Source organism: Diaphorina citri, unplaced genomic scaffold (assembly GCF_000475195.1).
Source record: "Diaphorina citri unplaced genomic scaffold, Diaci psyllid genome assembly version 1.1 scaffold31, whole genome shotgun sequence".
Classification (NCBI taxonomy): domain Eukaryota; kingdom Metazoa; phylum Arthropoda; class Insecta; order Hemiptera; family Psyllidae; genus Diaphorina; species Diaphorina citri.
In genome coordinates this window covers 158,009-177,547 of record NW_007377469.1, presented here as the reverse complement: position 1 = coordinate 177,547, position 19,539 = coordinate 158,009, and the positions used below count along the sequence as shown (strand labels likewise).

Sequence of the window (19,539 nt, the reverse complement as noted above, 5' to 3'; positions counted from 1 at the left end):
CCATTTTCTTCCTCGAAAAGCAAACCCTCCTATTGGTTTTTCCTTTCTCTTCCAGTCTTCATTCATTGATATCCAACGAGACCAATCTCCTGTCTACATGGAACCTTGTTATCCAGGACGAATTATTTCCTGGCGGTCCGAAGAGGCATATTGATTGACTTAAGATCCCCACCAAGGGCTTAAGAAGTTCACACGCGTATAGAAAGAATAGTGATCGCTTTGCTGTTAGTGCAGTTCATTGTGGATTGTAGATTCTGGTGGTAGTCTAGTGTACTCCTTGAACCTAACATGGCTTGTTCTATCCTTGCATCTCTTCTCGTGCTTTCACTGATCAGTAAGTAGTTTCATATTTATTTATTTTAATATTTTTGTGATTTTTTTTTTATTTTGTAAAGAAAGAAAATTCAAAGCTAAAGCATCATTAGGCCATTTGTGTGATGGTGAATTTCTAACGGAGGACCAAATACGGCTAGTTTACTGTCTACAAAGTGCTAGAATTTTCGGCTGACTTAAAACTTACATCTGCCTTTAATTCAACTCCTAAAATCGCCTGGTTTCTACTTTGTGGGTGTCGGAGAAATATCATCAAACCCACAGGGATTCACCGAAAGGTCATCTGTTAGGTTTTGAAAAGGGCGGCACGGCCTAGGCTTTTGATGGCATTTTTTTATGTTTAATTGTTTACATACTTCTGCATGTTTTTTGAACATTTTGATAGAAATCTTACTATAAAACCTAAAAGAAGCGCCGCGTAAAAGGCTCAAAAATTACTGATCTCCAAAGGGGGTGGCGTATTTCACAATAAAACGTGTTAAGCACATGGTACAGACGTAAAACGCGATTGATGCGCATTTATATTCATTTGCAACTTGCGTATTAATAACTGGAATTCATACCATAGTTAAGTATAAGAGACGTAGAGACGTAATAATTATGTAGAACATAATTTTGTTCTCATGTTTATATTACTTATTATTCAAAGTTTCCTGACCTACGAATTTTCCCGAATTTCATCCAACTTGGCCTTGCCTATTTTTTGATGCGTAATAAGTAGATAGGTATCTGCTAAAGAGTTTGAATGAAGTCCAAGATTTATGAATGCTGTATGAGATCTACCATATAATTATTATACGTATTTGTATCAAATACTGTTCTTCTTCTGTTTCTTCGCCTTTTCGCGTGTACAGACGCGAGGTCGGCGTTTTTCGTCAGCCTCTTAATCAGGAATTTCATCCAACTTGGCCTTGCCTATTTTTTGATGCGTAATAAGTAGATAGGTATCTGCTAAAGAGTTTGAATGAAGTCCAAGATTCATGAATGGTGTATGAGATCTACCATATAATTATTATATGTATTTGTATCAAATACTCTTCTTCTGTTTCTTCGCCTTTTCGCGTGTACAGACGGAGGTCGGCGTTTTTCGTCAGCCTCTTAATCAACCCAAAGCAATCGGACATTTGGTTTGGGCTACAAATTTTACGAGCGGATGCCTTTCGCACTCCACCTTTGCTTTTTCTTTAGAAAGGATTGTCCCGAAAAAACTTTTATATTTTTTCGCCCTTTTTTTGTTCATTTTTTTTTTTTTTTTTTTTAATTAGTCAATGGTAGCATTATCTATTGGTTATACAGGGTATAACCCATAGATAGAAGTCGTAGAAGAAAAAGAAAAATTCCGTTTTTCCTCATTTTTTCTGCTCTATGATTTTGAAACATCACCCAAGTAAGCGCAACTGATCTATTCCTAGCACTTTACAGGTACTAAAACTTCACTCATGATCTACTTATTGAAATTGCTCCCATGTAAAGGTCAATATAAAGGTGTAGGCAGGTAAAAGTTCAAACAATGTGTTTTCTAAAGTTCATAATACGGATAGTTCTGCCAGACACAGGCTTGGCTGCAGTTGTCAGTGTCAAAACCAAACCTATGAGATATTAGAATAGTGTTACGAAATGATTCTGCCTAGGGGCATACAGTATGGACTTGGTGCGATCACAAATATGAATGAAAACGAATCAATGGAAATAAATATTTCTTACTTGTGCTAAACACAGTATGGAGCTGAGAGAGTAGCGCATAGAGCATTGAGCAGGTAGAGGGAAGTGACAATAGCTTCTTCTTCTTCTTCTTCTTCTTCTTCTTCTTCTTCTTCTTCTTCTTCTTCTTCTTCTTCTTCTTTGAGTGCCTATCCTTTCCGAATGTTGCCGATCATCATAGCTATTCTTATCTTGTCGGTGGCAATCCGTAAGAGTTCTGCCGATGATTTGTCGAACCACAACTTCAAAAATCTCATAGAACTGAGAGCAAAAAAAATTGTGCTCTTTACTCTCCGCTCCACTCTGTTTTTAGCCTTACGAGATTTTCACCTACTGACTAGAAAATTTCGAGCTTAAACTATATATTAGAAACTGTGAGTAAAGTGTTGTTTGCAGAATAGTTATATTCCATTTACAACTTATTGATAAAACATGGTTTACAAATCAAATATTTCTCGTACTTATACATATGTATAGTTAGGTGATGTGTCTCGTATATCAGGAAAAATCCCATGTACAACCATTTTTATATACGATCTGTTTTGTATGTGCACTAGAAATAAATACAGAAACAACTCGTTATTTATTGTCCAATTTTATTTTAAAAAGGCAGAAGGAAAAATCACCCGGATTACTCCAGAAAAGCATTACCCGGATCAACTCGTTATTTATTGTCCAATTTTATTTTAAAAAGGCAGAAGGAAAAATCACCCGGATTACTCCAGAAAAGCATTACCCGGATTACCTACTCAGACCATTTTAGACCTTGTTGTCACAGAAGGTCTTTGGTTAGGCTAGGTTCAATGCCGGCCGAAATATGGAATTTTATTCTCACGTCACAGAACTTTCATGCTTTGGTAGTCAAATAGTTTAGGTCGAAGCCGTTGAAAGCTAAATTGATAGAAAATATTATGTCCCAGACAATGTTCGTGTGACCTTCCACGCAAGAGTCTCTTTCTATTACAGTTGGTACCGTCTTGGGCTTTGCTCGCAGAAGATAATTTGAGGAGCTAGTTATGAACGGGCGAATCGGTAAGGTAACTTTCAATATTATAATTTATTTACAACAATATTACGAGCGCAATCACTTAAAAAGCGTTAAATTTCGACCAACATGGAGTCAGATCCGTGGAGTTTAGTTATGCGAGCAAATCTACAAATTGCGAGGTAACTTTCAATATTATAATTTATTTACAACAATATTACGAGCGCAATCACTTAAAAAGCGTTAAATTTCGACCAACATGGAGTCATAGATCCGTGGAGTTTAGTTATGCGAGCAAATCTACAAATTGCAACTGATATCGAAAGAGCTCGTCAGAAACCAATCAGAGGGTTGATGGTTCGAATCCACAACAGGGTGTAGATTTTTTTTCCATATGGAATCCTGAAATGAATCTGAAGATATGGGGGAAAAGGGGCTAGGAGAGAGAGAGGGGAGATAGAGAGAGAGAGGGGGGAGATAGAGAGAGAGGGGGAGATAGAGAGAGAGAGAGGGGGGAGAGAGAGAGAGAGAATGAAGAACAACGGGGAGAAAGAAAAATAAGGGTTATGAATATGAGGCATCCTCCTCCTCAAATTTCTACTGTTGATCATTTCACAAAGATTAACACTTTCGGAAAGGGAACCGATTCTGATGGCAAAAGGGAAGCCGGTCCTGTATCCGAAAGTTTCCCGAAAGGAAAACCGAGGTAGGTAGCGCCTTGACCACTACACCACCGAGGTAGGTAGCGCCTTGACCACTACACCACCGAGGTAGGTAGCGCCTTGACCACTACACCACCGAGGTAGGTAGCGCCTTGACCACTACACCACCGAGGTAGGTAGCGCCTTGACCACTACACCACCGAGGTAGGTATTCCATACCTCGGCTGGGATTGAACCCACGCCCTCCTGTTTACCAGGCGAGCGCCTTGACCACTACACCACCGAGGAAAATATACCTAGTTAGTCATCCATTAATCGTTATACGACGCCGATGTCTTATCGACGTCCACTGCTATCTGCGTCTGAGAGCCGTACACAACTTCTTGTTATTGTTTGACAGTTCATCAACCATGAAAGTTATTGTTAAAGATGGTAGTCAAACGCAATGTACGCTTGGTAGATTCTGCTCAAATTTCTCATCACTAACATTTCACTTTTACCTCATTATAACCAAGAGCAATTATTAGGTAAATACCTACTAAACATAGGGGTCACCTTTTAAGGATCTTGGGAGTTCTTGGAAGAAACAATAATTAGGTACGAATATATTGTAGGTATTAAGTTGTTATCATATTACCTAGGTATATGAGTAAGTACCCAATTAGGTATATTCTACTAATTGCCAAAAAATATTCCATGCATTAAGGTCATAAATTGCAAGTACCTACCCACAGATGTAGAGTTGTGAATAAAGATAGATATGAGTATGGTTGGTCCACTAGTAACTCGGTTACAGGCTACAAAATATTATACTTAGATCAATTCCCGAAGTCGACAAAATACAGGTACCTACTGGGACAACTGAGCCTATAAGTCGTTTTTTCAATACCTACTAAATACTTTTACATTTTTCATGCATCTGCGTTTGCTAAGAAGCCCAAAGGGCCTTTCAACATAAGACTGTAGACTTGGAGGGGCCGGGCGTTATATCAGCAGAGTCATTACTTGCAATGTGTGACGAACAATAAGTTATGACATCCCTTTGGTGCTTTAGTTACGCCGGGCGTTATATCAGCAGAGTCATTACTTGCAATGTGTGACGAACAATAAGTTATGACATCCCTTTGGTGCTTTAGTTACTCTTTAGTCTTTAATAACTTTGGTACAACAATAAATACCCTTACAAACAGAGAGATTAAACAATCAGTAGCTATACATGATATTTTTGTTTTCAGAACAATCAGTAGCCTACTCAAGATGGATAACCAAGAGGCTTATAAATAGTGAATAGATTGGTGGGGCAGTATAACAAAGTAGCTATACATGATATTTTTGTTTTCAGAACAATCAGTAGCCTACTCAAGATGGATAACCAAGAGGCTTATAAATAGTGAATAGATCGAGGGGCATTATAACAAGTCGACTGTCGAGTACTAACGCAACCACCATGTACCAATGAACTTCTAGCAATGCTCTACTCAAACTTTTGATCTGAATTTACATGTGAACCGAGTAAGTCCTTGATAAAGTGGCCTAGATGGGACCTAGTGAAAGTATTACTAAACTGATCTGGTGTTATTCGAATTACTTGTTCCATACAGCATGGATTGCCTTAAAGCAAACTGTGCTATTACTATGGTTATTTCATATTTTTTTTCAAACACTGTCAAGAGCGAAGGAACGGTCGGAAAGCGAACGTCAGAACCGTCGACCCTGCCATATTCTAGACCCTTTAACCCTGCCATCTGTTAGAACTATCGACCCTGCCAGGGATAAATCCCGAATCGACCGTAAGCGCTTCAACTCGAGAACTGATAGCACCTTGTTAGTGAATGTGCCAAAATCACCAAATTCTCCAATACATCATAATAATAATAATAATATAGGTAGGTAATATAACAGAGAAATAGAGCTATGTCGAGGATGTGTTATCAGCTGTATCACCTGTGATGACAGATCCACGACATAGCTCCTTTCTCTCTTATATTATTATAATGCACCAAGTTTTTTGATTCTATAGGTACAGGTTGTTTCAAAAAGAGGGTGACCAAAAATGGCTCAGAGTTGTTGAATGATAAATTGTTAGACTACAAAGGAGCAAGAGGTGTGATATACCAGTAAAAATGATGTAACAATTCAAAAGCAGAGGATTGGTTCAATCCCACTCATCACCCAAGAGAGTAAGTAAATCTATAGGAAGGCAATTTGATTATGTCAACACCTTGGCAACTAAAGTAAACTTTAGACAAGTGGAAAAACCTACAACAGAGTAAGTAAATCTATAGGAAGGCAATTTGATTATGTCAACACCTTGGCAACTAAAGTAAACTTTAGACAAGTGGAAAAACCTGCCATGTTTTTTGATTCTATAGGTACAGGTTGTTTCAAAAAGAGGGTGACCAAAAATGGCTCAGAGTTGTTGAATGATAAATTGTTAGATTACAAAGGAGCAAGAGTTGTGATATACCAGTAAAAATGATGTAACAATTCAAAGGCAGAGGATTGGTTCAATCCCACTCATCACCCAACAGAGTAAGTAAATCTATAGGAAGGCAATTTGATTATGTCAACACCTTGGCAACTAAAGTAAACTTTAGACAAGTGGAAAAACCTGGAAGACAAGTGACACGAAAATGGATGTGCATATTGCGTAATAACAAATCTGCTAAATGACGAATATATCAGATTGAAAAACAAGATACGAAAAATTACGGAGTAAAATATTCATAGAGGAAGTAATCAAGAAAAAACTGACAGCTTTTTTGCTAAATCTCATCATCACTTATGAGAAAATTACCGGAAAATGTGGCAAATATCATTGAATGAATCTATCACTGAATCTTGGCTGATACAGACCCGATTGTTCGTTGCGAAAGGAGGGTCTTCTTTTTTATTTTGAAGTTTTGAAAAAGCTTCTAGCAGACAGATAAATCTTATAATTGACTTTCTGATGAAAGTTTTTATTGAAAAACGGGAGAGGATAATGTCTGAAGCGGTAATTTAAGAGAGAAACAATTTAAACATAACCTTGAGAATTCGAAAAAGTGTTAAAATTACACATTGTTAAAATCCCCAAATTACAAATTACTTCATTGAAATAAATTTTTTGCCTTTGCCAGGATTTTTACCATTCCATAACAATCACATGACGATGTCCTTTTTCCCAGAACAATCAGTCACCAATTTGAACTGACCGGGAAAGAAATTCAAGAAATTTTCATGTAAAACAACTTTCGGCCACACACTCCCCCATTCAAGTTTTCTTAAACGTGGCTGCCATTTCTAACCCTCTGGTTCTCATGAACCTCCACTGAGTGGCAATTTATGATTCCACTCTTCTTGTGGTTCTCTTGGCTCGACCAGTAGATCAGTTGTGTTATTCTTGGTGTACCACAATGATCTACAAGAGTTTTGTACAGTTGCTTCCATCACTTGCAGGTAGGTATTTTTTTCAAATTAATTTTCAAAGTTAAGGAAAGTTTCCAAGTTTATCTAAAGATTGTAAAGTTCATGTATTTTATTTTCTGTAAAAAAGGCTAACTAAGGAAGACGAGTCGGAATTTGTGTGAATCGTAAAACTTTAGACAAAAGAAGCATGTGATCACTCGAAGCAAAGTTGATAGAAAATTTCGCGGACACAAAAAATTTCGTTACTTTTTTCGCCTAAATAAATTGGGGTCAGATAATGTTTCCGGTTAAGGCCCGTCTTACAAGCGTAGCGCGGAGTCACCTGAAAATCCAAACCTATGACCAAAAATGGCTTTTGCTGAACACTGAACAGCAGTTTGAGAAAAACCAAAAATTACGAGCGTTCGTCTAATTTTGTCACCCAGTGTATTTGGCATCCGGGCCAAATCGATAGCAAATGGGTAGGGGAACATTTTCAGGCCGGATGCCATTGGCGGCCAGCTCCGCAAGTCGGACTTTTCCGCCAAAAAGCGCCGCTAAACACGACTTTTTTACATTTCGCTAAATAACTCGAGAACCGTTCGTGTGACGAAAAATTGTATTTTAAGTCTGACGAAAAATGTGTGAGAGGTCTCTATCATTTCTAACTGAGTCCCCCTTTTGCTTGTATTTAGGGTTTGACTCGTATGTGACCCTAAACAGGAACAATAACTAAAATGAAGTTCTGGTTTGTCCATTTCAGTGATCCCATTCAACAACCCCCCCTGTGAGTTCAAGTACGGAATCTACGCTGAAAGTTCCGCCTGCAGCACCAACTACATCAAGTGTGAAGAGGGCTACCCCTACTTGCAACCATGTGAACCCGGCCTAGCTTATGACGACAGAGTACACAAATGTAACTGGCCTGATGAGCTGAAGGACATTGGATGCAACTCTGAAGGTAAGTCGAAACTGCGATTGTGGGTTTGATCGAGTAGGTAGTTTTGTTGCTTCCTTGAGTCAAGGGACATGCATAGTGCATATCCAACATCCCCTTCACAGTAAAAATATTCATACCAGCCTAGTTACTCGTAGCTTGTTTGGTAGAGCGTCTGCCTTGTAAGCGCTGGGCCGCGGGGTCAATTCCTACCCGGGGCGGACTTTATCCTGAACGAATAATGTTCGTTCTCGGAACGGCTGGCTTTCTCCTATCCTGTCTTCCTTCTCTCTTGGATTTCGGGACGATAAATAAGAGACCTTGGCAGTTACAGTTCCTTTTTTCAAACCTCTTGGAAAAAAAATCCTTCAGACAATTTGGCTGATTGCTTTATTAAAGCACATTTTTTCTCCTTCTCAACAAAAATATTAATGCTCAAACATACCTATATTTTTTCTCCAATTGCAGCCATCGTTGGATTCAAGTGCCCAGACAGTGTCGACCCTCATTCAGTCGCCGCCAAGTTCTGGCCATACCCCAGATTCCCCGTTCCAGGAGACAGAGAGCGTCTGATCACCTGTGTTGATGGACACCCTCGTCTCATCTCGTGCGGAGATGGAAAACTGTTCGATGAAGCTTCTCTGACCTGCTTGGGCCCAGAGGATTATACTGATAAATACTGAAAGTGAGTTTGCGCCCAAAACAAGTTGGCAGTTTTAGTATCTAAAGGTGTATCCAAACATAGTCGACCGGTCGTCGATCGACGAGGTGAATCTATGTTGTCGAGGCAGTGTGGACGGTTCAGTCGACATCAATCGATGGTCGGTCGACTAAGTGTGGACAACTGTTGCAGATCAGGACTTTTTTTTGAGGATGGTGTTTGGTATTTTCCTTTATTCTCTAGTAGTCCTTGTACACTCATCAGAACTAACACTAAACGTTTTTGTTACAGAGAATCACATACAATAAACTATTTTGCCCTTGTCACTGTGCTTTTGCCTGTAATCCTTCAAACCCATTTGGTAAGTCAAGCTCTCTTCCTTTCTCCTATTTTTTTTTTTGTGAAGTAGGTACCCTAAAAGTGGGACAGTAAACAAGGAATAAGATTACCAGTCTTCCCATGTGTAGACACTTCTTACCTATGAGCTCCAGGCAAATAGGGTCCTAGTTGGTCCCTTTTGATTTTGGTGCTTCTTGTGTTGACCGATCATCTGAATATGTCTTTAATCGATATGCATAGGCGAATTTTCCGTCCACTAGTTTCTGGGAATCGAATATACGACCTCTTCAACACAAGAACACCAAAAATTCACCCAACAAACCATTTTTTGTAGGTGTGTGTATTAGAAGTCGAAACACAAAAGCAACTTTTTGTCGACTTTGGAAATGGAACACTCGGTATTCGAGGTTACTGATTGCGTTCTTGGACCAAGTCCATGTTCGTTATACCTCGTGATTCCACACTTTTCGCACGTCCTATAATAATTACACTTGTTTTATGATAATATGTGACGCGACGATGCATTTCACATAATAAATAACATTGTAGCCACATCCCAACATTCTCTACATAAAGTTTATCGAATATCGTCGCTTAACAACAATAGCGACTAACGACAAATTTGCAAATTTTCACGAAACAGGGTTTTTCGTAAAAAGTGGGGGTTTTTTTTTTTTTTTTTTTTTTTTTTTTTTTTTTCTACTATGCTGGAATCCGGTACTGGTGTGCAAGCCTATTATGATACCAACTTCGCCCACAGAGTTTGTTTAATACCACATTATTATTAGAGTTATATATTCCTATTTAATAATTATATCTATCTAATTTATCATTTTATTGACTGTAAACAATAGTATAATCTGCAAGATATTTTTTATATTATAAATTAAGAACAATAAAGGTTTATTGATAAATGTATGTTTGTCCCATTAGGTTCCAAATAAGAAGATTGTCAAGAAGTGGCGAACCAACAGTTGGAAGAGTGGTCACTATTCCACAGTCACTATCGATATAGAGCAGAGGTCGGATCATACTCAAGTTATTTTCAAACAGACTGGCGTCCCTGAAGGGTAAGTGAGACTAGGGATTAGAATAGCTTCTTTATCTTGTGTTTATGGGGTCGAGCGGATTTCGAACACAATTTCCCTAGCATACATACCAACAAAATCAATGTTAACAAATTCAATGTAAAGTCCACATCAGAAAAATCAACCCAAAATGACGAAGCTACCTAATATTGAGGCACATATTGATCATGATCATAAACAGTGTAAATAGGTGTAAAAAGTGTCAAATATATTTCCCCTCAGTTCATGCAATCAAGTGTCTTCTGACAGTTTCATTTGTCCATACTCGGTGGGTTTTGAGTCAGCTATGTGTGATACATTCCTAGGGTGTATCATGTTCTAGCATACATACCAACAAAATCAATGTTAACAAATTCAATGTAAAGTCCACATCAGAAAAATCAACCCAAAATGACGAAGCTACCTATATTGAGGCACATATTCATCATGATCATAAACAGTGTAAATAGGTGTAAAAAGTGTCAAATATATTTCCCCTCGGTTCATAAGTTCTGGCTTTGAACAATAAAATGTGTACCAGTATTTTTTTCTTCAACAGATAAATATCAAATAAATGTATGTTTGTCTTGTAGATATCAACTCTCATAACTGCTGTTTTTTTGTTTATTATTATTTTTTCAAATATTTGTGACCCTTTGTCTGGCTGGGGGTCGTCAAACAGGGAGTAGACCAGCTTAGTCAGGCTGGGGGACTTTAAGCAGGGAGTATACCAGCCTGAATTTCCCTTGCTAAAGAAATAGCGTATCATGTTCATGATTAATTCACCGGATATGGAGTTAATATTCCCCTAGCTGTGTGCTCTGCCTTAACACCCTGATGAACTCCAGCCATCTAACTTACTGCTGAGGTCCAGCAATAACATTATGGAAAAGTATTAGGTGCACGTCGGAGAATGACCTTTCTCAATGAGGTTGTAGATTAGAGAATGATTGTGCGTCAGGTTCCCGACATAAAAAGTATTGTGTATCCTCTAAAGTTTTAAGTTGTTAATCCACTCGTAAAATTTGTAGCCAAAACCAAATGTCAGCCCAAAGCAATCACCCTAGTTAGGGCTGATTGAGAGGCTGGCGAAAAACGCCGACTCCGTCTGTACACGGGAAAAGGCGAAGAAAAATCTAATACTTCTATACGTTATGGATAACGTGTAGAATAACCATGATGTTTGCCAACCTCCGGAACGGAGACGGCACCTCAAGAAGAAGAAGAAGAAGAAGAAGAAGAAGAAGAAGAAGAAGAAGAAGAAGAAGAAGAAGAAGAAGAAGAAGAAGAAGATTATTTTTTCAAACCCCAGTCCCCCTACTAATTTAACGCCATGATAAAATATACCCAATCCGCTCAATAGGCATTTTTTCCTGAGCCTTGAGCATTTTTTTCAACGTAGGTAACTAGGGACTTGCCTTCAATCTTCCCTAGGAAGAAGGGGAAAGCTCCAAGCCAGTTTATGATTTTACGGCTGCTAATAAACGCCAGAAAGTTAATGAGTATGCAATGTGCTACATTTAAAAAATCCCCTCCGATCCGATTCCATAAAAAAAAAAAAAAAAAAAATGTGCGTAGGTACGGTAATTTTTCAAGCTGTGTACGGTTTTTCTTTTCCACTCAATGTGGCAACACTGAACACTGTACCGGCCACAAAAAAAAAATTTCAGATGGCATGGTTTGTATTTGTAAATTTCTAGAACTTTGAAGTTGTGAAGTGAACTACAAAGATATTTGAAATTTGAACTTCTGGTCTTCTGTGTTTTTCTTGAAGTTAAAAGTTTACTATTTTGCCCTAAAGTTTTAAGTTGTTAAATGCTTTTGGCATAGTCACAGGCTTCTTTACAGGCTTTGGCAGATTTAATAATTCTAAATTGTTCTCACAACATGGCATCAATAAATATTTTCAAAATGACTCTTACATGTTCTTGAGTTAATTGTGATGGTCAGTACATTAATTGGACCTACTTGTCCACTGTGGCTGTTTTCCTAACATCTTCTAGGTTTTCAGCGACGAGGGTCCACAAACAAGTAAGTCTAATCCAATTAAAGCTTGACGTCATTTAACCCCACAATTGTCTTCTTTCAGGGAAGAAGATTCAACCCGCATCAACTGGAATAGATACTACTGGGAAGCACTGAAAAGAACTTTCGGATTTGGATTAACCCTATAGACCACGTAGTGAGGCGTCAGTATTTAATTTGTTTCAAGCCGTTTATTTTTTTCTCATTGCAGTTTCCTCTTTTTCACTATGAAATCCCACCTTTCTGGTTACTTTTTTGTTTAATATATTTATTATATTTCCTTACATGAGAAGGGAAGTTTTGCTTACCCTTTAGAAAGGAGAAGTAAATGGAAGTAGGTACTTGAGTAAAAAATTATATAAAAAAAAACCTTCACCCTGCCATTAATTTAATTATTTACGAATATACACCAACAATAAATTATTCTAATATTTTTAATTTAATTTAATCTATAAAACAGTAGTGAATATTGCGGTTTGACAGATTCAGAGTCGTATCAGAATTTAAGGGGGGGGGATAATTTTTGGAAAACTTTATACTACCTAGTTATTCCTTTGAAAATTGAAGATTTTAGGAGGCCTTAAATTAAACCGCCTTGAGATGAAGCTGTGCTCCCCTGTGGTTGTCATTACACGAAGTATAATTATTTCTGTAATGTGAATACTTTTCATTGGGAATTGGCATGTTAACGTGTCTCCTTATAACTCTGTGATACGATCCTCAGAGGATCCAAGTTACGAACTAAAGTATTTTCTCTTTATTCTTATGGGATTTCAGGAACTTTTGTAATGAAATTCTCTCGTAGAATGTAGATAGAAAGGGACAACTTAATATGCGCTTATCTTATAACAATGATGCATTAAGATATATCGTGGAAAACAAATTAGTATACAGATGTTCAATTTTGAACGGGTGAAAAGATATGAAAATAATACAAAAGTTGAAAACTTCACTGGATTGATTGTTATAAACATCACTTATTACGCATTTTGGTTTATTCAAGCTTCTTTAAAGTTATGAGTAGATTCTCTTTTATCATTTCTACTCTTTAGCTCTTTATTTTTATATCGAAAAACTTCAAATGTTTTTGTACATTTTCGATTAAAAGAATAAAAAAGAAAGAAAAAATAATTTAATTTAACTGTAAAAATGAGTTTTTATTTCATACATACGAACTATAAAAAATAATAAATTAAAAACGTAAAGTTATCGTAATTTTTAAGTTAATGATTAAGTCCTACTTTGAATGAAGTGTTTACCTACCTAATGTCTGTCGAGTTAAAAAAATAAATAATAATATATAATAATTCGGAAAGGTTCCGTGGTCCACAAACTGCGATACGAACTATAAAAAATAATAAATTAAAAACGTAAAGTTATCGTAATTTTTAAGTTAATGATTAAGTCCTACTTTGAATGAAGTGTTAACCTACCTTATGTCTGTCGAGTTAAAAAAATAAATAATAATAATTCGGAAAGGTTCCGTTCCGTGGTCCACAAACTGCAAGTGATTGATATGTCTACCTTGAACTGATGTCAGTATATCCCTACAGTATGAACAAGATTCATTCTATTTCAAGTATTCTATCTAACTTGTAGTGCACTTATGTATGTACCCTATATAAACCATGTCACAATTAATGTAAGCTGCTTCTCATAACTTACCCCGCTGCTGCAGCAGCTGCCAAGTTGGAATTCTGTCCATTATCTAGTGGGAACTGGCCATACTGCTGTGGATTATAGAACTGAGGGTTCTGGTTCTGTGGTATGTTATCAAATTGTGCATTCTGTTCATTGTCTGGCAGAGCATTGTTATTATCTTGAGCATTGATAGTGTCTTCACTTGGAAGGTTCAAGTCATCTGGTTGACCTCCGTCATTAGAATGGTCAGCCTTTATAGCTGATGCAGCATCATCAGATGCATCACCTGCTTTGGCATTGATAGAAGAGTCTGCACTTGCATCTTGGTCTTTGTCTTGTATTGCTTGTGTGGAATCTTGTGTGTCAGGTTGTGGTACTTGTGCCTCTTGATCTTGAGCAGCTTTCTGCTGTGCTGCAGCTGCATCTTGAGCATTTTGAATATTAGGATCAGGACCGGCAGCTGGAGACTGAGGATAATTTTGATTGTAGTTCTGCTGTGGATAGTTCTGTTGGGTTTGTTGAGGATAGTTTGCATTTGGTTGTGCTTGAGCTTGAGCTGGTTGCTGTGATAGTTTCGGTAAATTGTTTCCTATAGCATTTATGATAGCGTCATAAATACCTATACCTACTTATTACTAGGCGATAATCCGTAAGAATTATGCCATACTAGTGATAATATCATAGTCTGCAAGGATAATCGAGTATAGGTACCAGTATTGTCAAAACATCTATCAGTTATTTTGTCAACAAAATCTTTATCAACACCGTTGTAAAGTAGATTAGGTATACGAGTAGATTCTAATGCCAAATTGTCTAACATATGAACTAAATATGATATAGGTACCAGTATTGTCAAAACATCTATCAGTTATTTTGTCAACAAAATCTTTATCAACACCGTTGTAAAGTAGATTAGGTATACGGGTAGATTCTAATGCCAAATTGTCCAACATATTATGAACTAAATATGAAAAAAGTTATCTGTGTTACCTATGTACAAGACACGTAAAAATTTTAGCGGGTAAAGTGTTTTTACAGATTACATTTGTAGCATAGGAGCTTTAGGTTAAAGGGGTATTTTTTTCTGAATCTAATGAATTCCTCGAATCCAGATTTATTTTGAAAAAAAAAAAGTGTTTTAAAAATCCGATTATTATTATTATTATACGACCGTCAAAAGGATTGTAAACGTTTCCTTCAGATTATTGGAGTTAAAAAACATCAAGCGTAGCTGGCATCTTAATGGGTGACCTTTGAATTGGGGGACCGTCTTAAGATAGTTATAAGTGCTCTCATTAAGAACAAGCCTATTCCTGAAAGCAACTTGCCTGTTGAAAGGAGAAATTAGTCAATTAACCTGCAGGACTAACTGCATTCATCCAGATTTATTTTGAAAAAAAAAAAAAAAAAGTGTTTTAAAAATCCGAATCCAGTGAATGCAATGAAAGGGAATCCGAATTCATTGGATTCTCTAAATTCAAAACAATAATATACCCCTGGTCTTTTTTGTTGAATCAGTTAGGTACTGGCTACTGTCTTCTTTCTATAATTATAGGTACCTACCTGTTTATAAGAAAGTATATTTTTTCACATAGGTTTTACATACCTACCTGTTGTCGGAAATCGATTCCAGACCTCCTGCGTACAAGGCCTGTAACATAAAGTTTGAAAAAAAAAAGATCATTATATTTTTTCACATAGGTCTTCTTTCTATAATTATAGGTACCTACCTATTTATAAGAAAGTATATTTTTTCACATAGGTTTTACATACCTACCTCTTGTCGGGAATCGATTCCAGACCTCCTGCGTGCAAGGCCTGTAACATTATAGGTACATTAAGTTTGCTTCGCTTGATTAAAAAACAAAACGTGTAAAATCGTTCATGACACTGAGAACTGTCGGGAATCGATTCCAGACCTCCTGCGTACAAGGCCTGTAACATAAAGTTTGAAAAAAAAAAGATCATTATATTTTTTCACATAGGTACCTACCTGTTGTCTGGAATCGATTCCAGACCTCCTGCGTGCAAGGCCTGTAACACTATACATTAAGTTTGCTTCGCTTGATTTAAAAAACAAAACGTGTAAAATCGTTCATGACACTGAGAACAAAACTTTGTTATCGCTAGAGTCAAAATACTTGTCTAAATCAGGCACCCTAACGTCTGATAAAACATATTTAGACAAATTTTGATCAACGTCCTATAGGCCACACTCATCTTTGATTCTGGGAAAAATTAAACGGCCTTGCTGATAAATTCATTAAAAATGTACAAAAATCTAGGCTCGTGGTTAATTACAAAAAATAGGGCCTAAGAACCGGAAACATTTAGACGTCAACTCATCATTTCGAAGATGATTGGAAAAACATGAAGTTTCTTTTTTCCTTAGATTAATTTTATTCCTTCTTAGGTACATAGTTATTATTTATGTGATTGAGATGATCGTATTGATCAGTCGTACAATGTACATATTATTTTATTTGTATTTATTTAAATAGGTAGGAATTTATTTATTTTAAAAAGAAAAACTATTTATGGTTGAAGCCTTTGGTGAACATCTATAACCCCCAGGGGAGACCAAGTGATGTTACGCCACTGTTGGATTTAGATCATGTCAAGATAGTCTCAGTCAAGGTAATCTGCTTCTTTCACTTTGCCTTTATATCCCAATTTATTTCATTTGGGGGTCGACATTTCCCTCTTTTAACCATCCCCTTGACCCCCTCCACATAGGTACGATTCTATTAACAATGCGAAAGTCTGGCGGGGGGCTTTTTTAAACTAGGAGGATACCAGGTTGGAATTTCCTTTTCTAAAGAGATTAGAAATGGTTGAGTGGGAAGGGCAAACCAGTCGAAACCCAATGTCAGCCCAAAAGCAATCACACCAGATCTAATTGAGAGGCTGATGAAAAACGCTGTCCCCATTTGAACAACAAAGCGAAATCGCGAAATTTGTGCCGAGTTAAATGATATTTTTGATTGGCCAAAAAATCACACAGGTATACCGAATTTGCCAACAGTCACTTATATTATACCGGGTCAAAGAGGAATCACATTGAGTAAAATTTTTTGATTGTAGTTCTGCTGTGGATAGTTCTGTTGGGTTTGTTGAGGATAGTTTGCATTTGGTTGTGCTTGAGCTTGAGCTGGTTGCTGCGATAGTTTCGGTAAATTGTTTCCTATAGCATTTATGATAGCACCCATACCTCCCATTTGTCCCATACCCATTCCATTCATTCCCATTCCGTTCATACCCATACCATTCATACCACCCATTCCATTCATACCCATACCCATACCACCCATTCCGTTCATACCCATACCTCCCATTCCGTTCATACCTTGCATACCCCCACCGCCGCCATAGTTATTATAGTTGTTGTATTGTTGATTTTGTTGTTGTTGGTACATCTGTTGTTGATACATTTGCTGCTGTTGTTGTTGTGCTTGCTGCTGTTGTAGCTGTGCAGCTGCTGCTTGTGCTGCCGCTGCTGTCTGTGCCTGTGGTACTTCAGCATGCTCTTTCTCTTCTAGCTCATGTTCGTGCTCATCTTTTATCTCATGTTTCTTCCCGTCTTTCAAGTAAAGTTCTTCAAGTAATTTTTTGTGAGCTTTCTTTTTGTATTCTTCTTCTAGTGCAGCCTCCTTGGCGTGATGGGATTTTTCTTTTTCCAAATGGGCCTCGATATGGTGTGGATCATGTTCTTCTCCCATTTCATAATGATGTGCCTCATGTTCTCCATGACGTTCATAATGATGTGCCTCATGTTCTCCATGAGGTTCATAATGATGGGCCTCATGTTCTGCATGAGGTTCAAAGTGATGAGCCTCATGTTTTCCATGAGAATCAAAATGATGTGCCTCATGTTCTGCATGAGGGTCCAAGTGATGTGGCTCATGGCCTTCTCTGTGCATTTCTAAATGATGTGGCTCGTGCTCACCTGGGTGAAGTTTCTTCTCTCCATGTAGATGTTCATGAAATAGATCAGCATAGGTCTTTTCCATACCATGAACTTTTTGGCCCATCAGTTTATCAAGTCCTTTGTCGTGAAGTTTTTCTATGTGAGAAGCGTGCTCAGGAACGATTTTGCTCATCCAGGATCTGAATGCACTCCTTTTGTTGTCACCAACCTTGTTACGTTTTCTCAATTTTTCTGTAACAATATGAAAATCACTGTCATAGTGGTGGGGCTCGTCTTCTATCATATACTTTTGTAAAACATTGGTAGTTTGATCTAACGGTGGGTACCCTACCGTTTCTATTTCTTCTTCAATGGCCGAAGAATTACTATTAAAAGAAAAATCTTCCGTATCATTTATTATCGGTGGGAATAGTGTTGTTGAATAACCCTTTTTAACTTTACTAAAAACAATTATCTCACGAAATGGGTCATCTCTCGTTGTCATTTTTGGATCAAGGAGGTAATCCCTCTCACCGTCATCACTTTCAACATATTCACCTGAAGAATCATTTACATACATACGTCTTACTTTGCTATCGTCGTAATCTACTAATGACTCTAATATAGGGTTATTATTATAGTATACATCTGTTTGAAATCCACACTCATGCGAAGCAAGAGTGTGTTGTAATCCAGTTTTATTTTTAATAGGAATTCTAGGATGTAAAAGACGTGAGAGCATATTACCTTCATTCCCTGTTGAATCTAAGTCTCTTCTAACTCGGTTCAGTTTCTCTTTTCTTTCATCAACTCGTTTCATCTGGGGAGTAACAGCTCTTCTCTTATTGCGAATGACCACTGTTTGAGCCATCTCCTGAGTTTTCCTTTTTCTGCGTTCAGTCTTTCCTGGGGGTGGTCTGCCTCCCATATCGTACGGGCTAACCATTTTCCAATCATATTGATCATCTTGCTTAACCACTTTTTTCAATTTGGCTACTGCCCTCTTTACTCTTTTCTTTTTAGCACATTTTGGATTTTCGGTTCCGAAATAGTACCTCTTTGGGTATCTGCCGGGTCTATACTCAAAGTCTTTTGAGTTGAGCGGAGGGGGTCTACCTCCGAGGAAGTTTTCACTATTAATCCCACTGTGATAACCATTGGCACTTCTATCTTCGGGAATATTCCAATGTGCCCAAAGTTTTCTTGCATTCAGTCCACCATATCTTCCGTAATGTTTTTCAAAACTCCTCAATGGAGGGTAGCGTGGAAACATTAGCATAACTTCGTCATCAGCCCAATATTGAAGACCCAGTTTATAAGTTCCTTCTCTCTGCACGCCATACCTATTCACTCCGTACTTGTTGCGGTATTCTCCTGAAGCTGTCAGGTTGTACTTGTGCTGATCTGAGTCATATGAATCTACTGATCCTGATGGGAGTGGCGGGATGGTAAGTCTGTGAGGATGAATACGATGTGCAGGTCTCACTGATGTTTGAGGTTCTTCTTCTATCCTAGGTTTGGGCTGTGGTTTAGGAGGAGCATTGGCGATAGTTTGAACAATAACCGCAAACGTAATCAGAAGCGATGGCCATTTGTACGCGGATGAAGATGCATGTATAAACATACTTTAGATGTCATATGTTACGATATGTAACGCACTTGGCAATTTTGAAACTAAACAAAACACCATGTAGGAGAAATTGTTTTTTCATTATCACTTGCTACCATCTTATCAAAACATTCATTTAAATTACGTCTACTCTTACGTAGCACACATTACATGTACCTATATTATTATATTTAGAACTAGGTATGGAATGTCTTTCTCAAAAATTACTTTCGAGGTTAGCCTAAGTACGGGCTTGACATTTTTACTGTACTAAATGACAGTGTT

General features: G+C 37.5%; 3 protein-coding genes and 1 long non-coding RNA gene across 4 annotated transcripts; 3 read left to right on the top strand and 1 right to left on the bottom strand.

Annotated features, from left to right (window-relative positions):
• Nucleotides 1–3,148: 3,148 nt before the first annotated feature.
• On the top strand, nt 3,149–8,975 carry LOC103511363 (protein obstructor-E-like). Its single transcript, XM_026825082.1, has 4 exons — nt 3,149–3,201; nt 7,812–8,029; nt 8,474–8,690; nt 8,958–8,975. The coding sequence occupies exons 1-3, from the start codon at nt 3,149–3,151 to the stop codon at nt 8,686–8,688; spliced, it is 486 nt and encodes a 161-aa protein (XP_026680883.1). The 3' UTR covers nt 8,689–8,690; nt 8,958–8,975.
• A 734-nt stretch (nt 8,976–9,709) lies between these two features.
• LOC103511351 (activator of 90 kDa heat shock protein ATPase homolog 1-like) lies at nt 9,710–13,238 on the top strand. The gene is made up of 3 exons (XM_008476075.3): nt 9,710–9,766; nt 9,939–10,075; nt 12,162–13,238. The coding sequence occupies exons 1-3, from the start codon at nt 9,710–9,712 to the stop codon at nt 12,244–12,246; spliced, it is 279 nt and encodes a 92-aa protein (XP_008474297.1). The 3' UTR covers nt 12,247–13,238.
• A 326-nt stretch (nt 13,239–13,564) lies between these two features.
• Nucleotides 13,565–19,335, bottom strand: LOC103511341. Its single transcript, XM_008476064.3, has 3 exons — nt 18,393–19,335; nt 16,872–17,897; nt 13,565–14,276 (listed from the first exon to the last, which is right to left on the bottom strand). Exons 1-3 carry the CDS (start codon nt 19,267–19,269, stop codon nt 13,759–13,761), a joined length of 2,421 nt encoding a protein of 806 aa, XP_008474286.2. The 5' UTR covers nt 19,270–19,335; the 3' UTR covers nt 13,565–13,758.
• LOC103511234 lies at nt 14,354–14,864 on the top strand. The gene is made up of 2 exons (XR_541462.1): nt 14,354–14,445; nt 14,579–14,864. It is a non-coding gene; the product is annotated as an uncharacterized LOC103511234 (long non-coding RNA).
• Nucleotides 19,336–19,539: the final 204 nt, after the last annotated feature.